The 21,832-nt window shown below is 32.7% G+C and overlaps 2 protein-coding genes across 3 annotated transcripts in view; both read right to left on the reverse strand.

The window, feature by feature from the left end:
- The window catches only part of LOC129981370 (uncharacterized), a 45,069-nt gene extending 27,428 nt beyond the window's left edge, over positions 1 to 17,641 (reverse strand). The window contains exon 1 of one of the 2 annotated variants that reach the window (XM_056092195.1): positions 16,676 to 17,641. In XM_056092195.1, the coding sequence (XP_055948170.1) occupies positions 16,676 to 16,769 (94 nt within the window). In that variant the 5' untranslated portion in view covers positions 16,770 to 17,641. The remainder of the gene's footprint in view (positions 1 to 16,675) is intronic. The other variant, XM_056092196.1, reaches the window with a different exon arrangement.
- A 1,972-nt stretch (positions 17,642 to 19,613) lies between these two features.
- LOC129981956 (palmitoyl-protein thioesterase 1-like) lies at positions 19,614 to 20,989 on the reverse strand. Its single transcript, XM_056093027.1, has one exon. The coding sequence runs from the start codon at positions 20,807 to 20,809 to the stop codon at positions 19,865 to 19,867; it is 945 nt and encodes a 314-aa protein (XP_055949002.1). The 5' UTR covers positions 20,810 to 20,989; the 3' UTR covers positions 19,614 to 19,864.
- Between the last annotated feature and the right edge of the window lie 843 nt (positions 20,990 to 21,832).

Genomic DNA, 21,832 nt, shown 5'->3' on the forward strand with positions numbered 1-21,832 from the left:
AAAAATAAGGGAGAAGAAATCGCGATGTTTTCGAAAGTTGCGAGACCCGTATGGAATTGCTTACTTTGAGTCAAATTTGATTCAGTCCTTATTTGAAGATGGAAAGAGATGAAATCAACATTTTAAGATTTGGGGAAATTGCCAATTCCATCGTCTATTTGTTTGCGAAACAATCAAGGCCACTTTGTGTACAATGCAGTTGCGATCAGGATAGTATGGTTGTCGTAGGGGGGGGGGGGGGGTGGACAAAGCGTTAGTGCAGTAATGTCACTTCCAATATTATCATGTCTCAGGCGTTGTTTGCACTTGATAAGCTAATGAGGACAAATAAGAGCGAAAAATATCATACTGTCCCATGCTGAGCATTTCTTATCTTTGCTATGACATTCACAGTGAGAAAAATGTCACGTTTGTATTTGTTGTAGGATGGAACAACAACTCTATTTAAATACCAAATGTTTCACATGCAATTAATTCTAGTTTAGAACACTGTTTTATACCCACATATTTATAATCATTACGGCTACTGAACGATTGAAAAGACATGGGAACATCACCTTTATTAAGGTTCACAAAAAATTGCAGATTTGCTTATTACAGTTTTAAGAAATTACAACTCTATTAGCACGAGATATTGTGCGATATCTTCATGAAGTTGCCCAATATTCTGAATATCGGCCAATGTTTTGAAGGTATCGCAATAATATTTTTGGGCATTTTGTGCTAATAAGAAAATGAAAAAAGCAACACAAATACAGAAGCAAATACCAATTAAAAAACATTAGAATGTTTACGGTTTTATACATATACAGGGTATTGTCGATCATTGCAATTTATATATATACACAAATATTGCCGATATTGCCTACTGTCACCTCGATAAATTCAAAGAGGTGGCAGTAGGCATCAAGAGGATAAAAAATTGCGATACAACATAGGGTTCCAAACGACGTTTAGTAAGTAAAAATTGCAAAAATATAAGGTGCCCAAGAATTGTTGGAAACTGTAAAAAAAAATTTTAAAAATAACAAATGATCTTTCAAGTACAAAATTTAAAAAAAAAATGAAAGTGCATTCTTAAAAGTTTATTTTTATGTACATAAGATGCGTATGTGATGATCCAAGGGGTAGTAAATTACTGAAAACAAAAAAGCAAAAATATTAAAACTTCATGAAAAATAGAAGCATGAAAATGTAAGGAATATCACCCTTTTTAATTTGATATAAGCATATAGTGTGAAAACTGAAGAGGTTTTAAGATATTCAAGCGTTTTAACACGTCTTAAACACGAATTGGCGCCTGCTGATCGGTAGCAACATCCCTACCGATGTTTGCAGAGGTTGTTGCCAAATTCGAAAAATAAATTCAGAGGAGTGATAGTAAACATTTAGGAGATGAAAAATTATTAGAAAACATAGGTGACGTTTATTCTGTGAACTTATGGCCGAACGGATGGCAATGGACGCCTAGCACAAAGAATGTACTAAGTGCAATATCCGAGGAGGCGTTGGCCGCACCATACCACGTTTGCAACCATCGATCGACGACAGCAGGAAATAGGAATCGTCAAAATAACGAGGCCAAATACAGGGAAAGAACGCAGTATGTGCTCTCCTGAAAACAGGCATTTGCTCGCTTTGCCGATACTCGGTCGACAAGCACGCGATAAGGGCAGCAGAAGTGAGTAAACAGCACGAAACGGCATGGAAGGTCATGCGTGTTGAAAACATGCATCCCTTCCCCACTTGCAGAGAGTCCAACCCTTATGCGATGCTGATCACCTTTGTGGGGTGGAACTCGCACGCTGGCTTCTATGTGAAGCCACACAGAAAAATGCACAATTTCCGGTAAGAGTCTTATTCTCAGATGAAATCTGGTTTGCGAGAGAAGACATATTCAACACACACATATTTGGTCATCCGAAAACCCCCACATCACTATCTAGTCGAACGCGCAGCACAAGTTTAATATTAACTTCTGGGCAGGGATTCTCGGAGATCATCTGTTGGGACAGTATCTTGTTCTACCTGAACACCTCAGTGGCGCAAATTACCTTGTTTTCTTTCATCACGTCCTTGCGGATTTACTGAAGGGAATACCAACCACTGTTAGCCAGACACATGTGATTAATGCATGTTGGTGTACCAGTACATTTTCAATTACAGTGCGTAACTTGCTTGATGTTACATATCCCGGGAGGCATATTGGTTGCAGTGACCTTCACCCGACCCCAATCTCTTGGATTTCTTCTTTTGGGGCCAGACGAAATCTCTTGTTTATCAGACATCATTGGATATAGTGAAAGATCTCATGGCACGGATCATTATCGCTGCTGGAGATATCGCAACGCATCCGGCGATCCTTTAAGCGTCAGTTCAGCTGTACAGTGACCTTCGTGGCCGCAACATCGAGCAATTTTCTTATAAAAGTTTCACATCGTCTTCTTTCTGACGTTAAAATGTCTCTGCTGTAATTATATGTTGTATCTATACCGCGATTTTCAACAAATAAACATCGCTTGCGACCTTATACTCCTTGGAAATTCTTCTTTCTTGGTGCTTACTATCACTCCTCTGAATTTTTCGTAGAATCAACACCCTCTGCAAACATCGGTAGCCAATGTAACAACAGATGCCAAGTGTGTTTTCTGGTGCCCATTTTAGTTTTTCTTAAATATCTCAAAACCTCTTCTGTTTTCACACTACATGCTTGTATTAAAGAAAAAAGTATAAAATTCCTTACATTTTCATGCTTTTATTTTTCTTTAATATTTTTACAGATAAAAATACCAAACTACTTTTTCATTTTCCGTAATTTACGACCCATGGATTAGCTAATCGGAATGTTATCAACATGAAAAAAAAAAGCTTTAAGAATGTGCTTTCTCTTTAAAAACATTCGTAGTTGAAATATTATTTTTTATAACATGCCGATTTGCATGTTAATGTTTCATTTTCATTTTAATAATGATTTGATGTTTAAAATTTTTTAAAATTTTCAACAATTCTCGGACACCTTATATTTTTGCGATTTTTACCTACTAAACGTCGTTTGGAACCCTATGTTGTATGGTGATTTTTTATCCTCGCGACACCTATTCTCACCTCTTTGAATTTGTCGGTCGAATTCAGCAACACCCTGTGTGTGTTGCCGAATATTCGACCGAAAAATTCAGAAGGGTGGTAATAGGCATCAAGAGGATAAGCACAGGATCACAAACGACGTTCAGGAGTTGAAAATCAGAAAAATATTGAGAGTCCAAAAACTGCTTGAAACTGTAAAAAATTAATAAAAAAATATCCAATGGTGTTTTAACTATGAATTTTTTTAAGGAAAGCACATACTTAAAAAAAAAAAAATTTCCATGTTAGTAACATGCGGTTTGGATGATCTAGGGAGTCGTAAAAAACTTGAAAATGTAAGGAATTTTATATTCTATAATTTCATTGATAAAACGTTACCTGCGACTCTATGTTTTCTAGTAACTTTTCATCTGCTTAGTGCCTATTATACTTGCTCAGAATTTATCTTTCAAATTTGACAATGCTCTCTGAGAACATCGATACTGATATTGCAGCGATGTTTTCTGATTCCCATTTTAGTTTTGCTTGAATATCTTTAAAACACCCCAGTTCTCACATTACACGCTTGTATCAAATTATAGAATATAAAATTCCTTACATTTTCAAGTTTTTATTTTTCCTCAAGTTTTAATAATTTTGCTAATATGGGTTCTAAGCAACTTTTTTGTTTTCAATAATTTTCAACCCGCTAGATCATCCAAACCGCATGTTACTAAAATGAAAAAAAAAAAAAAAAAAAAAAAAAAAACTTTTAAGTATGTGCTTTTTTTAAAAAAAATCATAGTTAAAACACCATTTGTTATTTTTTTATTAATTTTTTATTTTCCAACATTTCTCGGACTCCCTATATTTTTGCGATTTTCACCTACTAAATGTCGTTTGGAACCCTATGTTGTAGTATGGCGATTCTTTACCCACTTGATGCCTACTTTCTCCTCTGAATTTGTCGGCCGAATTCGCCAGCACCCTGTATATATATATACATTGGACTGGTCGAAATGTTTATTTGTTTGATCTACTGACACTGTTAGTTACAAAAAGTAAATTTTCTTTTAATGAAAATTAATGTTTAAATCAATTGAAATAAAAAGAATAGAAATGTTGAAAAAGATTTCTGTTTTGAAGCATGGAATTAATTGTATTGCGGATTCTTTGCCTGAATACGTTATTGCCACTTTCCTGAGTCATTCTTAAATAAATACAAACATATACAACAAAATAATGCATTAAACATATAAAACTAAAGAAATTCCAGAATAATCTACACTCAAAATAATGCTGAATGTGTGAGTGGCGCTCTGCAGGCCAGACCGTTCGAGCTGCAGCTGCCAGAGTTGGCACCCTGTATACCTTGGAGGTCGTGAATGTCCAGTTCGAAGCGATTTTTTTGAATTTTTAATTAGAATTTTAATTAATTAAAAATTAAACGAAATTTCGGCTTTTTTTTGGGGGGGGATAGTTTACAAAAATATCATCGTACAAGTTAAAGTTCAAAAAATAATCTTTTTAATGATATGAATTTTTTAACCTATAAATTAAGTTTATATTTTTAATGATTTTTTTAAAAATAATTTAACCATATTTTCAACAACTTATTTACACAAAATAAAAATAAAATTTAACTTGCACGAGCAGGCTACACGTGCGTGAGAAAAAAGTAGTTTTTATCACATTGATGAAAGCTCAAATTAAAAATTAAGTGAACTGTTGATGGAAATTAAATCTACAAAAGTGTAATACTCAGCCCATATCTGCATAAAATGAAATAAAATAAGATATTTTCTAAAAAATAAATAAAAAAAAAGGATTTTATGATCTTTTACAATATATATACTATTAATTCGATAAATCAGCTTTATTTAAGGTAAGCATGGTTTTAATATATGTCCTTTCAATTCAAGGCCCAACGGCTAATTTGTAAATCTTAATGAATAGAAATACATGTATTTAAATGAAGTAAATAATTATATTATAGGTAACTTGAGTCTATAAATACCATAATAAATGATGAATGTTTAGCTCTTATCTAGATCCGCTGCTCAGTGAATCATATTTCACAAAATATTCTTGAGATGCTAATATTTTAAACACAAAAAGTTGCATTCCAATCAACTAAATCCGATTGATTTGGGAATATTTGAATATCACTATTCAATAAAAACTGACAATTTTAGACCATTTCATCGATTATCTCAAAGATGAACTACAATCAACGCCAAGGGTTCTGAAGATTAGCCTAAGAGTATGAAAATATTGATTGTTTTGAACTATTCGATTCAAAATTTCATAAATAGATCAGATTAGATAGCAGTAGATAGAAGCGTTCATTCACTTATTTAAAAGTTAAAGTGTCAAGAATATTTCGCAAATATGATTCCTTAGAATCAAAGGAAAAAAATTAATTTAAACTTTATAATAAAGTGAAAAAATAATAAATAAACTTTATATAAGTTTAAATTTTTATATAAAATTTAAACTTTATAACTTTTTGAAATATATTTATAGACCGAGACAAAATAAAATATTGTTATTCAAGTCATTTAAATCCTTTGAAACTGAAACTAAAATTTGAATGTTATAATGAAACTGAGAAATTTTTGTGGAATAATTCTTGAGATATTACATAAATTATGAAAATTATTCTATAGTAACCATAAAACTTAAATGCTGCACGACTCTGTTCTCAGGATTCATATTTAAAAAAAAAATGCTTGGTTTCAGTTTTTAAAAAAGTTTTTTAAAGTCATTGCAGTTTGATCATTTTCACTTTAAGTTGAAATTTTATAGGAGCTGATAGAAAATTAGAGAAATGCATTATGGTTTATGGCCTTTATAATAATATGAGTAAATTATATGACTATCAAAATTTGAAGTTTAAAAATATTTTGATGAAGAAGTTATTAAAAGACAAGTTACATAAAATATTTAATTATTAAAATTTTAACGTGCATTAAGATTGGCGAACCGGATGGAGAGGTCGCGATTAAAATTTCATGAGGGAAAAGTCTAAGTTACATGTAATAAAATAAAAGATTTCAAAAGAGAAAAAAAAAAAAAAACCTTCGAAATTAGGAAATTTCTGAAAAACAGATTAGGGATGCTACTGTCTTTAGAATTACACAATAAGTTAAATATATATATATATATATAATCTAAGAACAAACAATCAAAAATAAAGCGAGACAACAAAGGTCAAACTTGTGCTGTAGTATGTCAAGGAGAAAAAAAAAATGCCGATAGCTTATCCACAACAATTTCCACGTGGCAAATGGCGCTTAAAATATCGATAATAAAAAGAAAGAAAAAACACATGACAATACAAAACATTTTTCGCGAAAATTGTTTTGATAAAGATATTCATCTTCATTTCCTTTAACATGAAAATGTTTATAGAATGTAACATTATCTGCAAAACTACAAGATGCATGATGCAAAAAATCCTTCAAAATGCTCTACAGATCAGAGCATCGGGTTTAAGCTGCAGTGTTCACAGAGGAGAAGAGGTTGAGTGGGAGTCGTCTTTCCAAAACATTCTCGCTACTTTCTATTAAAGGTGAATTTGTGTTTGAGACGCACTTTTCACCAACCGATTGAAACCATAATTTGATACAAAACTATAATTAAAGTCACAAAATAATATACAAAATTTGGTATATTTAAGTGAATGCGGTTTTGAACTGTCGCGTTTACATGCTTCTGAAAATACAAACCGACACACATTCACCCTTGTTGGATATGACACAAAATTTGACTGGTATCTACACTATAGATGTTAAATTTTTGTACTGAATTTTATCCATCTAGCTCTCTTCATTTTATAATTATCCTGTTAGCTCATATTCGAACAAGCACACAGACAGATTACCTGTCAGTAGTGTTCAGAAGTGGATAGAGATCTACACATTTCGCGTAAGGACCCTACATCAAATGTCATCCATCTGCGAGAATCAACTTTGCCACAATTAGAAATAATACCAAAAGTAATTTGATTTTCGAATTCATTGAAGACTAAAACTAGGATATTCGTCAAAATCTTGAGTTCGAATTTTTTTGATGATGACACTTTATGTAAGAGAAAGTAAAAAAATGTCCAAAGTTTTAATTAGATTTTTAATTCAAAACGAATCAAAATTTTAACTTTTTTGTACGATCATTTTAAAACACATTATTGCACAAAAACTATATTTTTACATCACTCCAAAATTACCTTTTCAGAAATATATAAATTTATTTCCTTTTTTTTTTTTTTTTCCTAATTTCAATAAATGTTTTTAAACATATTTTACAACAATACTTTTCATTATTTTAGAAACAAAATTTAAACCAGGATTGCCACTCGAATCTGGAAAAAAAAATCGCTGTTTTTTTTCCTGTATGTACATTTAAGATATGAGGAAATGCAAACACAGCATTCATGTACTAGTTATAATACAGCATGATTTTAAGAAGTGAAAAAAAAAAAAACCAGGAATGAGAGCAACAATTTAACATTATTTGAAATAATAGCATATTGAAAGAAAGTTTATATATTTACAAACAGAAGAAGTGAATGTATCTTTATTTATTATCTAAAATTGAGCAGAACAAATTTTATATATTAAGGGCGTGGCTATATTACCTCTTCCATTGTAAATCACAAAAAATGAAGGACTTGGGCGAAATAAAACACGAAACATTTCTGTTATCATGATACAAATCCTTTAATGATTATTTAACAAAAAACGTTACAGAGCAAGATTGCTTTTTCTTAATTTATTCATTTTTGACAATTCGTGTATTTGAGCATCCATTTCTGCAACTTTTACAAATTTTTCAACCATCAGTTCCATGGAGTTAATAGGTAGCATATAAAATAAGACATACTTCTATGGTGCAATGCATATTATTTTAGATATTTCACTTTCAGTGAACATATGTGAAAATATTTCCGATATATCATTCAATGCAATAAAGGACGAATGTGACGCAACAAGTTTTAATGCCCATAAAAATTCAACGAAATCCGTTTATTTTCGGATATTAAATTTGACTTATCATCCTTTCCTGTATTCTTCTTAAGCCCCGTTCCGATGGCCCGTTGCCTTTACTATATGTTCGTAAATCTGCCATCTGATCCACTGAAGGAACCACTCTCCCCTATGGCCGTCGATTGGGAGATTCCGCAAACTGTCAGTAAAATGAACAAAGAACCCCTGAAAACCGCAAGTGAGGGGAAAGAGGGCAAAACGCGCCGGACTCAAGGCATGCATTGGCCATCAAAACGGGGCTTTAGATGCTATGTCCAACATCAATGATAACTAGTTTCAATTGGCAAGCAGTCATGTATGTTTCCCCATATTACTAAAGCTTATTATCTTCTTACACAGCGAGCAGTACGAAATAAATGGATTTTGCGGAACTTCTCGAATCCTGTAGCAAAATCAGGATTGATTTTTTTATCCATCTTATTCGTATTAAATACGGATTTAGAATAGTTCATTGTTTAAAAAAAAAATCTCTAATGCATTTTAAATAAGCTCACAGTTTATCAAATAATAAACAAACCATTAAAAAAACTCAAGTATAGTAGACCATCGCGCTGTTGTTATTCTTGCCAGACAAATATATTCTGTTCTTTGACGCAATTACAGAAGTCACGTGCATGTCATTAGTTGCATTTCGGGAATCTTATGGAAAAGAACAACTATATAGCAAATCGAAACTGGACTGATCTACACAGAAAGAAAGGGAACTTAGTAGAAAAATGGCGAGTTTCCGCATTACAGAATCACGAATGACATTGTTGCGTTTTTGGAAGCTATGATTACGATTTTTTTTTTTTTTTTTTTTTTTACAATGTTTAGAGATTTTTTAGATTGGAAAAAAAAGTAACTAAAGAACTTAAAATTTCCAGTATTTTCCAGATTTTTATGAAGAATTTCCATTAGGCGATTTTCAAATTCCCTGTGTTTTTCCGATGGCGTGACAACCCTATTAAACGCTTGAGACGATATTAAATACACATTATCGCCTTTATTTACAATAGGTGTTTACACATTTTTAGGAGATCTTAGGACCGTTTAATTAATGTTTAACATGCAAAGATTATTTTTTTAAATGCTCGATATGATAGTCTTTTTTTTGTGTGTGTGCGACTATAACTCTGCATTGAGATTTTCATGATAGAGAGACATGTGAAAATTTTCAAAGGAGAACTGATTTCTATTACTCTTCCATTACTTTCCAGAGTGCATCAATCGTAGTGTGTTTGTGCTTAGAAAAAGCTCTTTTAAACAGACCAAAAGCACAATTATCCATAAGTGAAATATTGAAGACTTCGGATGAATATGTTGGAAAGGTATATGGGTAATCCTGTAATAGCCTTCCTTTTTTCAAGGAATGCAGCGATACTTTTCGAAGCCTGACTTATAACTTTGTCTTGATGAAATTTCATCCTTTAAAAGTCATTGAGATAATTCTGCAAACATAGAATGTAACACTTTCTTTTGATAATACATTAAGCTAGTTTTTAATAAATTTTTTTACTCTTTTGATGTATAATTTCCCAATACAGGGAAACTCTGAGACAATCATAAACCCTTTATTGAAACTTTCTTTTGCATTGACGGAACCAAGTTCATCCCCCCCTCGCCTTTTCTTTTCCATCAGCTAATAAATTCACTTTTATTTCAATCATACAGGTAAACCCATGCTCCCCCAATATTTATCTCCTGTTTAGTAGTTTTCTTGTAGAGTTTTACTAACTGTCCTGTGTTGCCTCGGCAAAAGATGATACAAGAGTTTTAGCCTTTTTTAATTGTAAATCTGGTTCATCATTTTATTCATTATTGCTATAGATACTGTTACGAAATTTCCGGGTTCGTTTGGATAGTGGAAGTTATATGGTGTGGAGAACGCTCAATCAGCAGGCGGCAGTAGAAAAAAAAAACAACGACGTTTATTTACACAAAGTAAGGACAGGGCAGCACAAAGACGACAACTATTTACAGCCTAGAGAAGGCAATTATCTTCAGCCGAGACGTGCACACAGCAGCATACAACAAGACTCTACTGCAGACAGTAGCGCACAGCTTAGTTCAACACTAGCTTGACTCCGTCGCTGCTCTGCTAATCTCTGGAAGACTCGTTCTTGTCCGTCGATTCCGACTACTACCCCTCGGCAGCTACAGACTGCCTCCTTTTATAGGTCTCAGGAGGCGGGGCTAGAAGCCTCTCAACCAATCAGAAACTTTCGAGGCGTTTCTCGGTTCCTAATGGACGGATCAGGAAAATTCTCGATGTTTCGGGTATAATCTATTTTGGCGCCAAAGTCGCCAAGTTTGTCGCCAAGCTCTGGGACCTCCGACGTGACACCCGGACTCCGTCCAATATTGATGACTGTAAAACAGTCTTTCTGATGATGGAACCAACTATGCTGGGAAGCAGCATCAAAAATTCGTAACATTGTCCTCTTCCTAAGGACTGCACGTCCCGGGCAGTCCTACTTCAATCCAACAGCTGGCGTAGGCTTCCGAATGTTGTGATGATGATGCTTTAGGCGACTTCCAGTCTTTCGAAGATGACATCGTTTACTAATTTGGCGGCGACTAAAGATCCATCCGAACTTTCTCAATGATTTTGACTCGGACCTCTTCGTCGTTTCGGATTGTACACCCAGACTTGATTTCTCTTCTTAAAATGCAATGTGTCCCATGGAGCGAAACGCTGGATTGTAGTAGAGTCCTCCGGAATGAATTCTTGCCAGGCTGGTCGGTTGGTCACTTTGAACTTCTTCCATCGAACCAGCCGTATATCAGGATGATCCAACAGTGCCTTCTGAAGTCCACTCGAATGCCAGGTATTCACCTTCGTCTCCAAAGCTTTCACGGGAATACGTCCACCTCTTCCCGGTCTATTCTCGACACCCGAGAATTGTCCGACGCCCTCCACACAGGATCTGAACAGCGCATCCGTTTTTGCTGGAAGGGTCCTTCTGCGACGACGTAACATGTCCGGATGCACAGGAGATTCCTCGGCTCCTATTTGCATCACACTTCTATGCAGATCCACAGCAAAGATGAATTATTGAAGAAAATTGAGACCGTGACTACAGGGATCAGCGATTCCAGCCACGTAGTCTTCTTCCGTGTCACTATGCAAGGAGATACCAAGAGGCTTGCAAAGAGGTAGCCCCTTTAATCTTTGGGACGAATCCAATCCAAACAGGGTCGCATTAACTCGCATCCATAGGCATCAAGCACGGGTCGCCACCAACAGACCCGTCCGAAGAAAGTCCATCCTCTCCACCCCCAAGCGCCTGCACTTTCGGTTCCACTTCAGGGGACTCACTCGGAGAAGACTGTTTCAGTTCCGCAATTATTTGACATTCTCCCTGTTCGTGCCTCTCTTTATTAAACTTCGGTTCATCCTCCGGATGGCTAAGCTCCTTTTCGGTGACACCGGTCTCCATTCGATCTTCAGACTTTTCTTCTTCCACTTGGCTCTCGCTGCTTCCTTCAATTTCTTCTGTGATAACTTAGACGTCTTCGATTTTATTAACTTGATATTTTAAAGCTTCTTTCATCGACGAAAGGTCTTTATGTAATTCACTCCTCCTGGCTTTCATTTCTCCCAAAAGTTTCTTTTGCCCAGCTTCCATAGATTTCTTCATCTCGTCTTGTCCAGCTTCCATAGATTTCTTCATCTCAGCCAACAGAGCCAGTAACTCACCATTGTCGCTATCAGCCATCGTAGCCTGAGATCTCGTTTTCACCATACATTGTTGACCACTATCTCACCGCTGCCACCAAATGTTACGAAATTTCCGTGTTTGTTTGGATAGTGGAAGTTATATGGTGTGGAGAACGCTCAATCAGCGGCGGCAGTAGAAAAAAAACAACGACGTTTATTTACACGAAGACAGGACAAGACAGCACAAAGAGGACAACTATTTACAGCCTAGAGAAGGCAATTATCTTCAGCCAAGACGTGCACACAGCAACATACAACAAAACTAGTGCAGACAGTAGCGCACAGCTTAGTTCAGCACTAGCTTGACTCCGTCGTCGCTCTGATAATTTCTGGAAGATTCGTTCTTTTCCGTCGATTCCGACTACCCCTCGGCAGCTGCAGACTGCCTCCTTTTATAGGTCTCAGGAGGTGGGGCTAGAAGCCTCTCATTCAATCAGGAACTTTCGAGGCGTATCTCGGTTCCTAATGGACGGATCGGGAAAATTCTCGATGTTTCGGGTATAATCTATTTTGGCGCCAAAGTCACCAAATTCGTCGCCATGATAATCGCCAAGTTTGTCGCCAAGCTCTGGGACCTCCGACGCGACACCCGTACTCCGTCCAATACCGATGACTGTAAAACAGTCTTTCTGATGATGGAACCAACTATGCTGGGAAGCAGCATCACAGATTCGTAACAATATATTTAAAATCTCTGCTGTAGATTTCTACGCCGGCGGTAGATTCAGTAGACTTCTTTTTTTTACCAGATAATTCACTTTAAGAACATTTGAAACAGTACGTAACTTTATCAGGTATTTGTTTGGATTTTTTTTTCCACTTAAAAATAATAATTGGTGGGTTTTTTCCCCCTTTCAGACTATTGAAGTCGCTTATTTTTCACTTATGGGGTCGTTAAGGGGTTCAGAAAAAAGTCCGAATTAGTATAACATTTATTTACAGGTTATGTTACACGCAGACAATTTACATACAAATTTTAGAAATAATTTTTAAGAAATATATATAAGAGCATGGATCAAAGCAAGAAATACATGCCGTCGCTTAACCTGAACTGAGTCATGGCGCCACAAGACTTCAGACGGTGCTGTGTCTGACATCATCATCATCAGTTATATCTAGTATTACAAGATAGCTGCACATTTACAAATTTTAATTCAACAAAGTTTTTGAATAATGAATTAAGAATATCTCTCTTCGGCAAGAACAAAAAATATTTTTAATAAGATTTGTTTATATACGATATTTTGAAAAAATAATAAATTTAAAAGTAACAGGTGATATTTCTTATGTTAAATAATGAACAGTTACTAGATATTTGTATTCCAGAATATTTGCTTATTAAAATTCTTTGTTTTTCTAAAAACGTGTACACGCCTTCCGTAATTAAAAGCAAAATTTAAAAATAAAATAAAAATAGACATTTCAAGCCTAAACCATTGTCAAGTTACGATGCGTCGGGTTAGACCTTCGAAATTTTCATTATTGTTATTATTTTAATCTTTGGGATAAGTTTTGTGTTTGTTTATGTTATGTTTTTGTGTATGTTTTCATATTACATGACTTCGTAAAACCGATTTCCCCCCCCCTTCAGAAATCTAGTGTTGATTGGGGCACTAAATATAAAATAAATTGTGTCAATTATTATTCGTAGAGTCGTGTTTACTGTTTTTTCTGTTACACAATTCTTCATTTACGTAACCAAATTGTCACACACACGAAATTGGTCAGGAACCTAACAACTGTGTCATACGAATTCAATTTATTCATATACACATTATCCACTCTAATAGGTAGATGCCGAGCTGTTGGAGTTGGTAAATCTACAGCTAAAAAAATTAGGGCTAAATTTTAAATTGTCCCTTTATTCTCTTAGTTAGATTCAGAAACGAAGTTAGTTGTTGTTGTATGGGAGTTGCAGCTCATTGGGGCCGCAGGCCCCACCATCTGCAAATCTGGTAATATTAAAACTTAGCGCAAATGGAACTAACTTGTTAGGTTAATGTGTGCACCATTTATTTAATTATTGGGGGATTTGTATATGTTCATTGCTTTGTGGGAAAAAAAAAAAGAGAAATACGGTAAATAAATAAAATAGAATAAAATAGCAAGATAAGGAGCATACTAAGGTAGTAGTAGCTATTATAGGATTTTAAGAGAGCAGCGGGGCCTTTTCTTGTTTTGTTTGTCCTCTATGTTGTATATTGGGAGTTCTTGTAGGGTCAGGTTTTCAATTTCAGGTATGTTATCGTAAAATTTTTTGGCAAGTTTCACTATGAATTCTTTGATTGGGGGAATTCCTATTGCATTAGAAATGTCTACATTTCTGTGGAACCATCTGGCTGCAGTAATCATTCTGATGGTTTTGTTTTCCAGTACTATGATTTTGTTTAGGTTTGTTTTGGCGGTGGCAGCCCAAACCGGGCATGCATATGTTAGGATAGGTCTGTTAGTTGGTAAAAATTATGCAACTTATTATGGGTTCAGTGCAGAGAGGCATTGAATCGCTCGAAAAATGAAAAATCCTAACACTATAAATACTTTTGAAGGAGGTTTCAACGAATACTAAACTCTGAGAAAAGAAATACAATTCAGGTAAGTTGATCCTTTTGGTATTCGGAAATGAGACATCTTTGAATGTCCATCAGCACTTTTTGCCGCTAATGCTGAATCTACCATGTATACAGCTTTTTTCCCGAGAAGCTCTGCATTGAAAGGGCAGATTCATGATTATTAGCTGGGACCATAGTGTTGCCGATATGGACATTTTGTTATCCGCTTGGGAAAAAAACAAATTAGTTAGAAAATGAAAAGGAAGCCTAGAAGAAACGCTTCATTAAAATGATAAAAAAAAAAAAATGATACATAGCAAAATTTTGAAATTTGTGAAAACTTTTTTCTTCAGAAGTCCTGTTGCAGAAATAGATAGGGTTCATAACAGCATCTGCGGCAAGAAAGTTTTTTAGAAATAAGTTTTTACAAATTAAAACTAAGAATTATGTGAGATCAATCAATTACAAGAATGTTTCACGGCATTTTCAATAATTTCAATTCAGGAAAAAGTCCTGCATTTCATCGACCTTAGTGATATTAATTAATCCTCATCAAAAACTAGATGGGCAGTTTTGTAAAAAATGGGGGGGGGGAACTATATTCACGCATTATATAACTAGTCTTTTTTTTTTATCACAAAAATTTTGGGAAAATGCTGTGTTACATTTGTACCATTGTTGTACATATTTTGTATCATTATTTATAATTGAATTTATATTCTTTCAATAAAACTGTTTCAAAAGAAAAGTGTTCTTGGTTTATTTGATTTTGTTATTTGCATCGATAATAATGATCCTATTTTGAATACAACTTTTTTTATTCTTTACCAAGTGTAATTCTGTTAAGCTGATTTTTTTATGAATGTTTTTAAATTAGTTTTCTTCTATTTTTTTTTTCATACATGTTTCATAAATTTCGATTTAAAAAAATCCTCAACGGTATATTCTTTAGTAAAAAATTATTTTGTAAGTGATCAGATATATTTAAATTATGTGAAACCCTTCCCCTTTTTTGCAAATACAATAATCAACACTAGAAAATAATGCCCATCTAGACCTAGATTGATTTTTTTTTGGCAACCAGTCATATCTTAGAAATGTTTATCAAATTTTCTCATGTAAAATACAATACAAAAACATATGCACATTGGCAGAGTGTTTAAAAATTAAACGATTTGCTTCCTACCAGCGGGTTTTTTCCCCTCTCTACGCTGTTTGCCAACACATAAATTAGAACTGAATAATCATTTTTCGAATTACGAAAAAAAAAATAACAATTTGCAAATACAAAAGGAAATATCTGCTTCAAAATAAGAAAAATTCTTTAATGATCACAAAATTTCATTGACTTTTAGTCCATTCATTATAAAAAAGAAATCACCTGAATGCTGGCTGAATGCTTAACTCGTAAAATAGAGAAAAAAGTGGAAAATTGGCCTTAATCATCATTTTTGTTTTCTTTATTACATAAAAAGAAAAGTGTTTTAGAGATATAAATTTCCAAAAAAAAAAAAAAAAAAAAAGACAGCATGAGTGAATTTTGTAAATTTTTGTGGCAAACAATTTCATGTGCATCAAAAAGCATAAGAAAAATTGAGAAAATTATTTCTTGTATTAAATCCTTTCTTGTAAACAAATTCATTTCCTGCATTTATTATTATCGAGCATACATTTTGTACCTATGGAAAATTTCAAACGAACACACGCAAAAAGTGCTAAAGTGAACATTTTAGCAGTTACGTCTATAACATCCGTCCATACGAAGAATTTAGTAAATCTGCATTCATAATGTTTAAAAATAAACAAAAAAAATGTTTTAAGGAAATAGTAGCAATTATGTCCGATACTTCATAACTCAACAAAAAGATATCCGAGAAGTGAAAAAAAGTAATTATTGTAAAATACTAATGAATTAAAATAAACTGTTTCTGAATTATAATAATGGGTCACTATTTTACATCTAGTTTAAATAGTTCTGAAAATGAATACTCAAAATTCATAACATGCAGTATGATAGATTTGACGTTCGAAGGGAAAAATAGCCCCATATTATATATATATTCTTTTAAATAAAAGAGGCCCATTAAAGCTTAAAATCATAACAGTAATAGGCGTTCAGTTTTAGTTAGGCTGTCTTTTCCCACAGCACGCAAACCCTTTTAGCTAATTATATCAAAAACTTGGATGTTCTGAAAAAAGTAAACAAACAGTGGAAAGGGGAATATATACATACACACAATTAACTAGATATGGTGGTTAATCCTTCTTTCCGTAGATAGCTTCAATTGTTAATTTAACAAATTTTACTGTACCTGATTTTTCTAGGTCAGCTGGCCAACGTGAAATGCTGAAAGTCGGTCTTTGAAAATATTCTTTGGTCAGTTTGGTCGTAAAAGAATGGAACATCTTTTTAACATTAAAATATTTTATTTAAATATAGGTATAAAAATTTAGATTTCATAATTTTTTAGCGGTACATTTATTGACTCAATACATATGATTCCTTATGACATTTAAAGCATTTTTCCACCTGAAAGTAGGTGCTTATCTCTGAACATCTAGAATGTTAGTCACTGAATCACGATTAGAACAGACTATCTGTATGTACACACACGAGATGATTTTCTATGTTGAAGAAGAATCTAACATTCTGAATCAACTACTATTTATTTCCAGTTGGCAAATTAATCAGAAATTTCCACTTTATATGACAATATTCACCAATAATATAATTGGATAGAGTGGCACTTGAAGTCTATCGCAGAAAAATGAAATAAAAAGAGAGCCCTATAAATGGAATGTAATATTGAATCGATATGGATAAGCATATATTAGAATGATCCTTATTATTTTTTTGTTGTAGTTTCGTTGTTGTTGTTTTTTAATTTCAGCTCTCACATTCTCCATTTTTTTTCCCCCTTCTTCTTTTCTTCAATGGAAAAATTAGATGTAATTGCAATAAGATAATGAAAAAGAATTCCTTCAAGCTATGCTGCCCATAAATCTTAAGCATCAAGGAATAAGAAGCAAATGTGTAAGACGCTAATCTCTAGCAAGTAATTTTTCAAAACCTATAAATTAAATGAAATACAGCATCTTGACATTCAGCCTCCCATAAATCGTCATCAGAGTTTCAGAAATTTAAACAATTAGTTAAAATAATTAAGAAACCTTCCTTAAAATTACAAAAATGTCATCCAAAATTTTGAAGAATTTGTAAAAATTTCTTTCTTCAGTTTGTTCTTTCATTTTAATAAAACAACTGATTTATTAGTGTTTCTCAAATATTACAACTTCCAAATAATGGATTTATAACAATTCAAATTTATTTCAAAATATAACTTCTGCAATACTTAATAAATAAAAATTGTTATTGTTTACTTTCTCTGTACATAAAATACTCCAATTTTTTCAAAATCGACTAATTGCAGAAGTGACATTAATTTATTTGCTACAACAGTAATATATCTTTTAAAAGATTAAAGGAAAATCTTTAGGATTATTGGGTGAGAAGAATAAGCTTCAAAATGTAATATTATAATATATATATATATATATATATATATATATATATATATATAATTAAAATAGAATACCCTCTGCCTATATACACATAAGTATCCTTTAAGAAGGATAAATCCAGAATTCCAATAAAATTTTTATTTTTTTTAGTTCTCGATTAGCAGTTTTTGTAATTCAGTTAATGATTTGAATCCATTATTCAGCACAGAAATACAAAAAATATTGAGGGAAAATACAAATAAAATTCTTGCCCAAACAATAATGGCATATGGACAAGTAAATAGGAGTGACTTGCTAGAAGAAAAAGTCTTTCCTAGTGCATTTATTCCACTCTTCGAGCTAAGTACAATAAAAGGGCATGAAAACATTAATATGAAATAAATACCATACATTGTTGCTAAGAAAATGTCCACTAAATCTTATTATAAAAAGAAAGTGAGAATCAATAACAAAGTGAAAGAAACATCCAAGTAAGGCCAAATAAATTTCATCTGAGGGGAAAAAAAAAAAAGATCTGCAGTCATTAAGATTTAATATAACCATTCTAGTTAATGTTTACTTAAAATTAATGATCAAGATTGAAATTAAAATGAGCATAATGCAAGTATTAAACAGATGGATTTACAACATGTGTATAAAGTTATATAAAATTACTATTTTTAATAAAAAGTATTATGAAAAAAAAAAAGAAATTCGTGTTCATCTATATCACAATACTGATACTTGTTATATAAAATTTTTAGTAATTAAATAGAATATTTATTGTTATTGCGGCAACTTGCATATTTAAGAGATTACATAGCTAAGTATCATAAATTTTTACTGTAAATATATTTTTTAACTTTCTGATTTATAAATGTATTCTCCTACATCTTAATTAGTGTTTCAGATTCAAGGCTCCCCTAAAGTCCTGCATTGCTGCCTCATCACGGCAAAGGAGTGTTCCTGGGTGAAACGGGTGAAGTACGTCGAGAGAATATTCTCCTGGTAAGGTCACCCAAGGCGTGAAGGCCATTCCATTTTGCTCAGCAAAATGCAATGCAGGCATGAGGCAAAGTCAGACTGCAACCTTTGGTCAGACTCTAGGTCCTTGACCTCTTGAAGCTGCATTTTAAGCCCTTTTATCATGATTCATCGATTAGGGGACAATGAGCACACTGAATTGAGGCTGTGCTACATTGTTTGAAGGCGTTTGGGCTCATGGACCTGGCTTGATGTTACTGTCGACCAGGTGGGATAAGCCACAAAACAGATTCAAGGGAAGTAAAATATTAAAACCTCTATTTTGAATGGTTAAATAATTTCAATGGATATCTTTTTTAAAAAATGAAATTACTGATTTCTCAACTCATATTAAGTAAACAATTAATTTCTCAAATGATTCCCTTTTACCACGAGTCTCATATACAGAAAATGGAAGAATATTAGACATTATTATTATCTTTTGAAATATTTCAGCAAGTATTCAAAAAAAATATTAAGCTTTAATCTTTTTCTTTTCGATATTACTTATCTTTTATGATAAAAAAATCATTAAAAAATTAGGTTTAAAAACTATAAACTTTAAACTGAAGATACTTCAAAATTTAATGAATGTGTTGAAGATGATATTTTTTATTAGCTACTTAGAAATAAATAAAATAATACTTTTTCTAAAAATACGTATATGATTTATTATATAATGCAAAGAAATGTGTTAAAATATTTATTGCATAGAAATAAAATACATTGTAAGAAGCAATAAATCTCTGGTTATTTCTTTTTCTGACATTCAATTATGTAAAAAGTATTTAAAATCATTTGTTTCAGACTGAAACAATATGAAAGCAATGTATATATATTTTTAAAAAACATATGATTCATACAATAAAATTAATATATTATATAAAAATTATAATTCATATACAATATTCACAGCTAAATTAAAATAAATATAATTAATATATATATGCACATAATAAATCTGAACAGTTATTTCATCATTTTGGATTTAAAAAATTGTTTATAATTTCCTGCTTAAACCAATTAAGGTCTATCTGGAGATGGTCTCCTATAGCCTGCAAGAAATGCAATTTCTTATTTTTATCCATTTCTTTCAAACCAAGCCAATCTTCTTGATAAAGAGGAGTATCTTGCAATTTCACAGTTTCCTTTGCTTGGCCTGGCTTGTAAAATCCAAACCATTCTGATTCTTTAGGATCCACCATTTTGTCTTCAGTAAACATAACCATAACAAAATTTTCTAATTTCTTCAAGTTGTTTTTATAAGTTTCATTTTTGACATTTTCATTATTTATTTCAGCTAGGAAGATACTTTTAGCTTTATATTCATCTTCATGCAAAGGATCATGCCAATATTCCGCTTGAACTAAATGATTCTGCACCCAACTGACATAAGCTCCCTCATTAAGTAATCTTCGGATATAATCACAAAATTTCTCCGACTCACCCGGGCAGCGTGGAAAACCATACACACCTTGATGTTGGCCACCAAAACTTATAAGATTCTTCATGGGTGGATTAGGACACCGCTGCGCAACTGCTCGAAGGAACTGGCCACCTTGGGAGAAACCAATTGCATTATATCCATTTCGCAGAGCAGGATCTGCAGCAATTTTCGTACAAGCTATAGAAACTTGCTCATTTACATTCATTAAATAACTGTTTTCGAAATCAATAAGTTCGTTTTTTCCGATTTCAAGAGAATGAACATAAACATTAGGAATGCTTTCTTCAAGAAATTTTTGCACACCGCCAATGCTTATGGGATTGCAACAACTATCACCCATTCCATGCCATAAAATAATCGGCAATGGATTTTTCGATGTAACATCGTAATTTCCAATAGTTACTTCGGCATAAGACTTGGCCGTTATAACAAAACATAAAACACCAACTGTGACAATTACTATACTCGCATACATATCTAAACAGAAATAGATTTAATTTATCAGTACTATATTAGTTTCCGATTTACAACCACAGCATCTAAAATAGAATGCCTTAAATCCCTATTTTGAAATGATTATCTTCGCATTTTCATTGATGTTGAAATCAGCTCAATTCACCACTGATAAACCATTGTTTTCAAACAAACATATGATTTCAGCATTTCACTTCATTCAGTTTCTTTACTTGCATTTGCAAATGGACTGAAGAACTGTCAACTTTTTTTTTTTTCGATTATGATATTTAATAAGTTTAATATTAAATTTTAGGATTTAATAATTTGAATGAACTTTGAGGAAATTTCAAAATACAAAACAGTATTTAAATTGAATATCTCTAACTCTTGCTTGGGAGAAATAAAAGAGATGTGGATGTAAAAAAAAAAAAAAAAATGTGGACTGAAATTGAAATTAGCAACGAAACAATTGGACTGTGAGCAAAGAAAAGCAATAAATGAAAAAGGCGGTAAACCCTATTCTCTATCTTAAAATCCCCACAAGTTGACAACTGCGTCCAGAATACATTTAATCATATTTTCATACTGGAATTCAACCGATCAAAAACAGGAAACAAATGTTATTTTATTCCTGTTAGTTTATTACCTTTACAAGAATTTAACATGCATTTACTTAAAACTACAAAGCACAAGAGTAATATAATGACAAAAAAAAAATCAAATATGAAAATGAAATGGTTAATGATTTGTTTTATTTCCATATTACATACTATGAAACTTAAATATCAATATCACATTACCTCTTCATTCACAAAGTAATTTTATACATGTCTAAAAATTATATATGATCCGTTTATGAAATGCAACACAAGAACAAATTTGTAAACTGCAAAACAACATTTTCAAAGATAAGAAATAGTGATTTAAAAATAGACATTAATAGAGGGGAAAACTATATCCACATTCACATGCTAAAGTAATGACAACGTATTCCCTCGTGATCAACGAAAAACGATTCAACTGAACCGGGATAAGCGTTGAG

Source organism: Argiope bruennichi, chromosome 8 (assembly GCF_947563725.1).
Source record: "Argiope bruennichi chromosome 8, qqArgBrue1.1, whole genome shotgun sequence".
Lineage (NCBI taxonomy): Eukaryota > Metazoa > Arthropoda > Arachnida > Araneae > Araneidae > Argiope > Argiope bruennichi.

Bases quoted from the DNA above. Each gene is read 5' to 3' on its own strand.
- LOC129981956 (XM_056093027.1), bottom strand. From the start codon at position 20,809: ATGTATGCGAGTATAGTAATTGTCACAGTTGGTGTTTTATGTTTTGTT.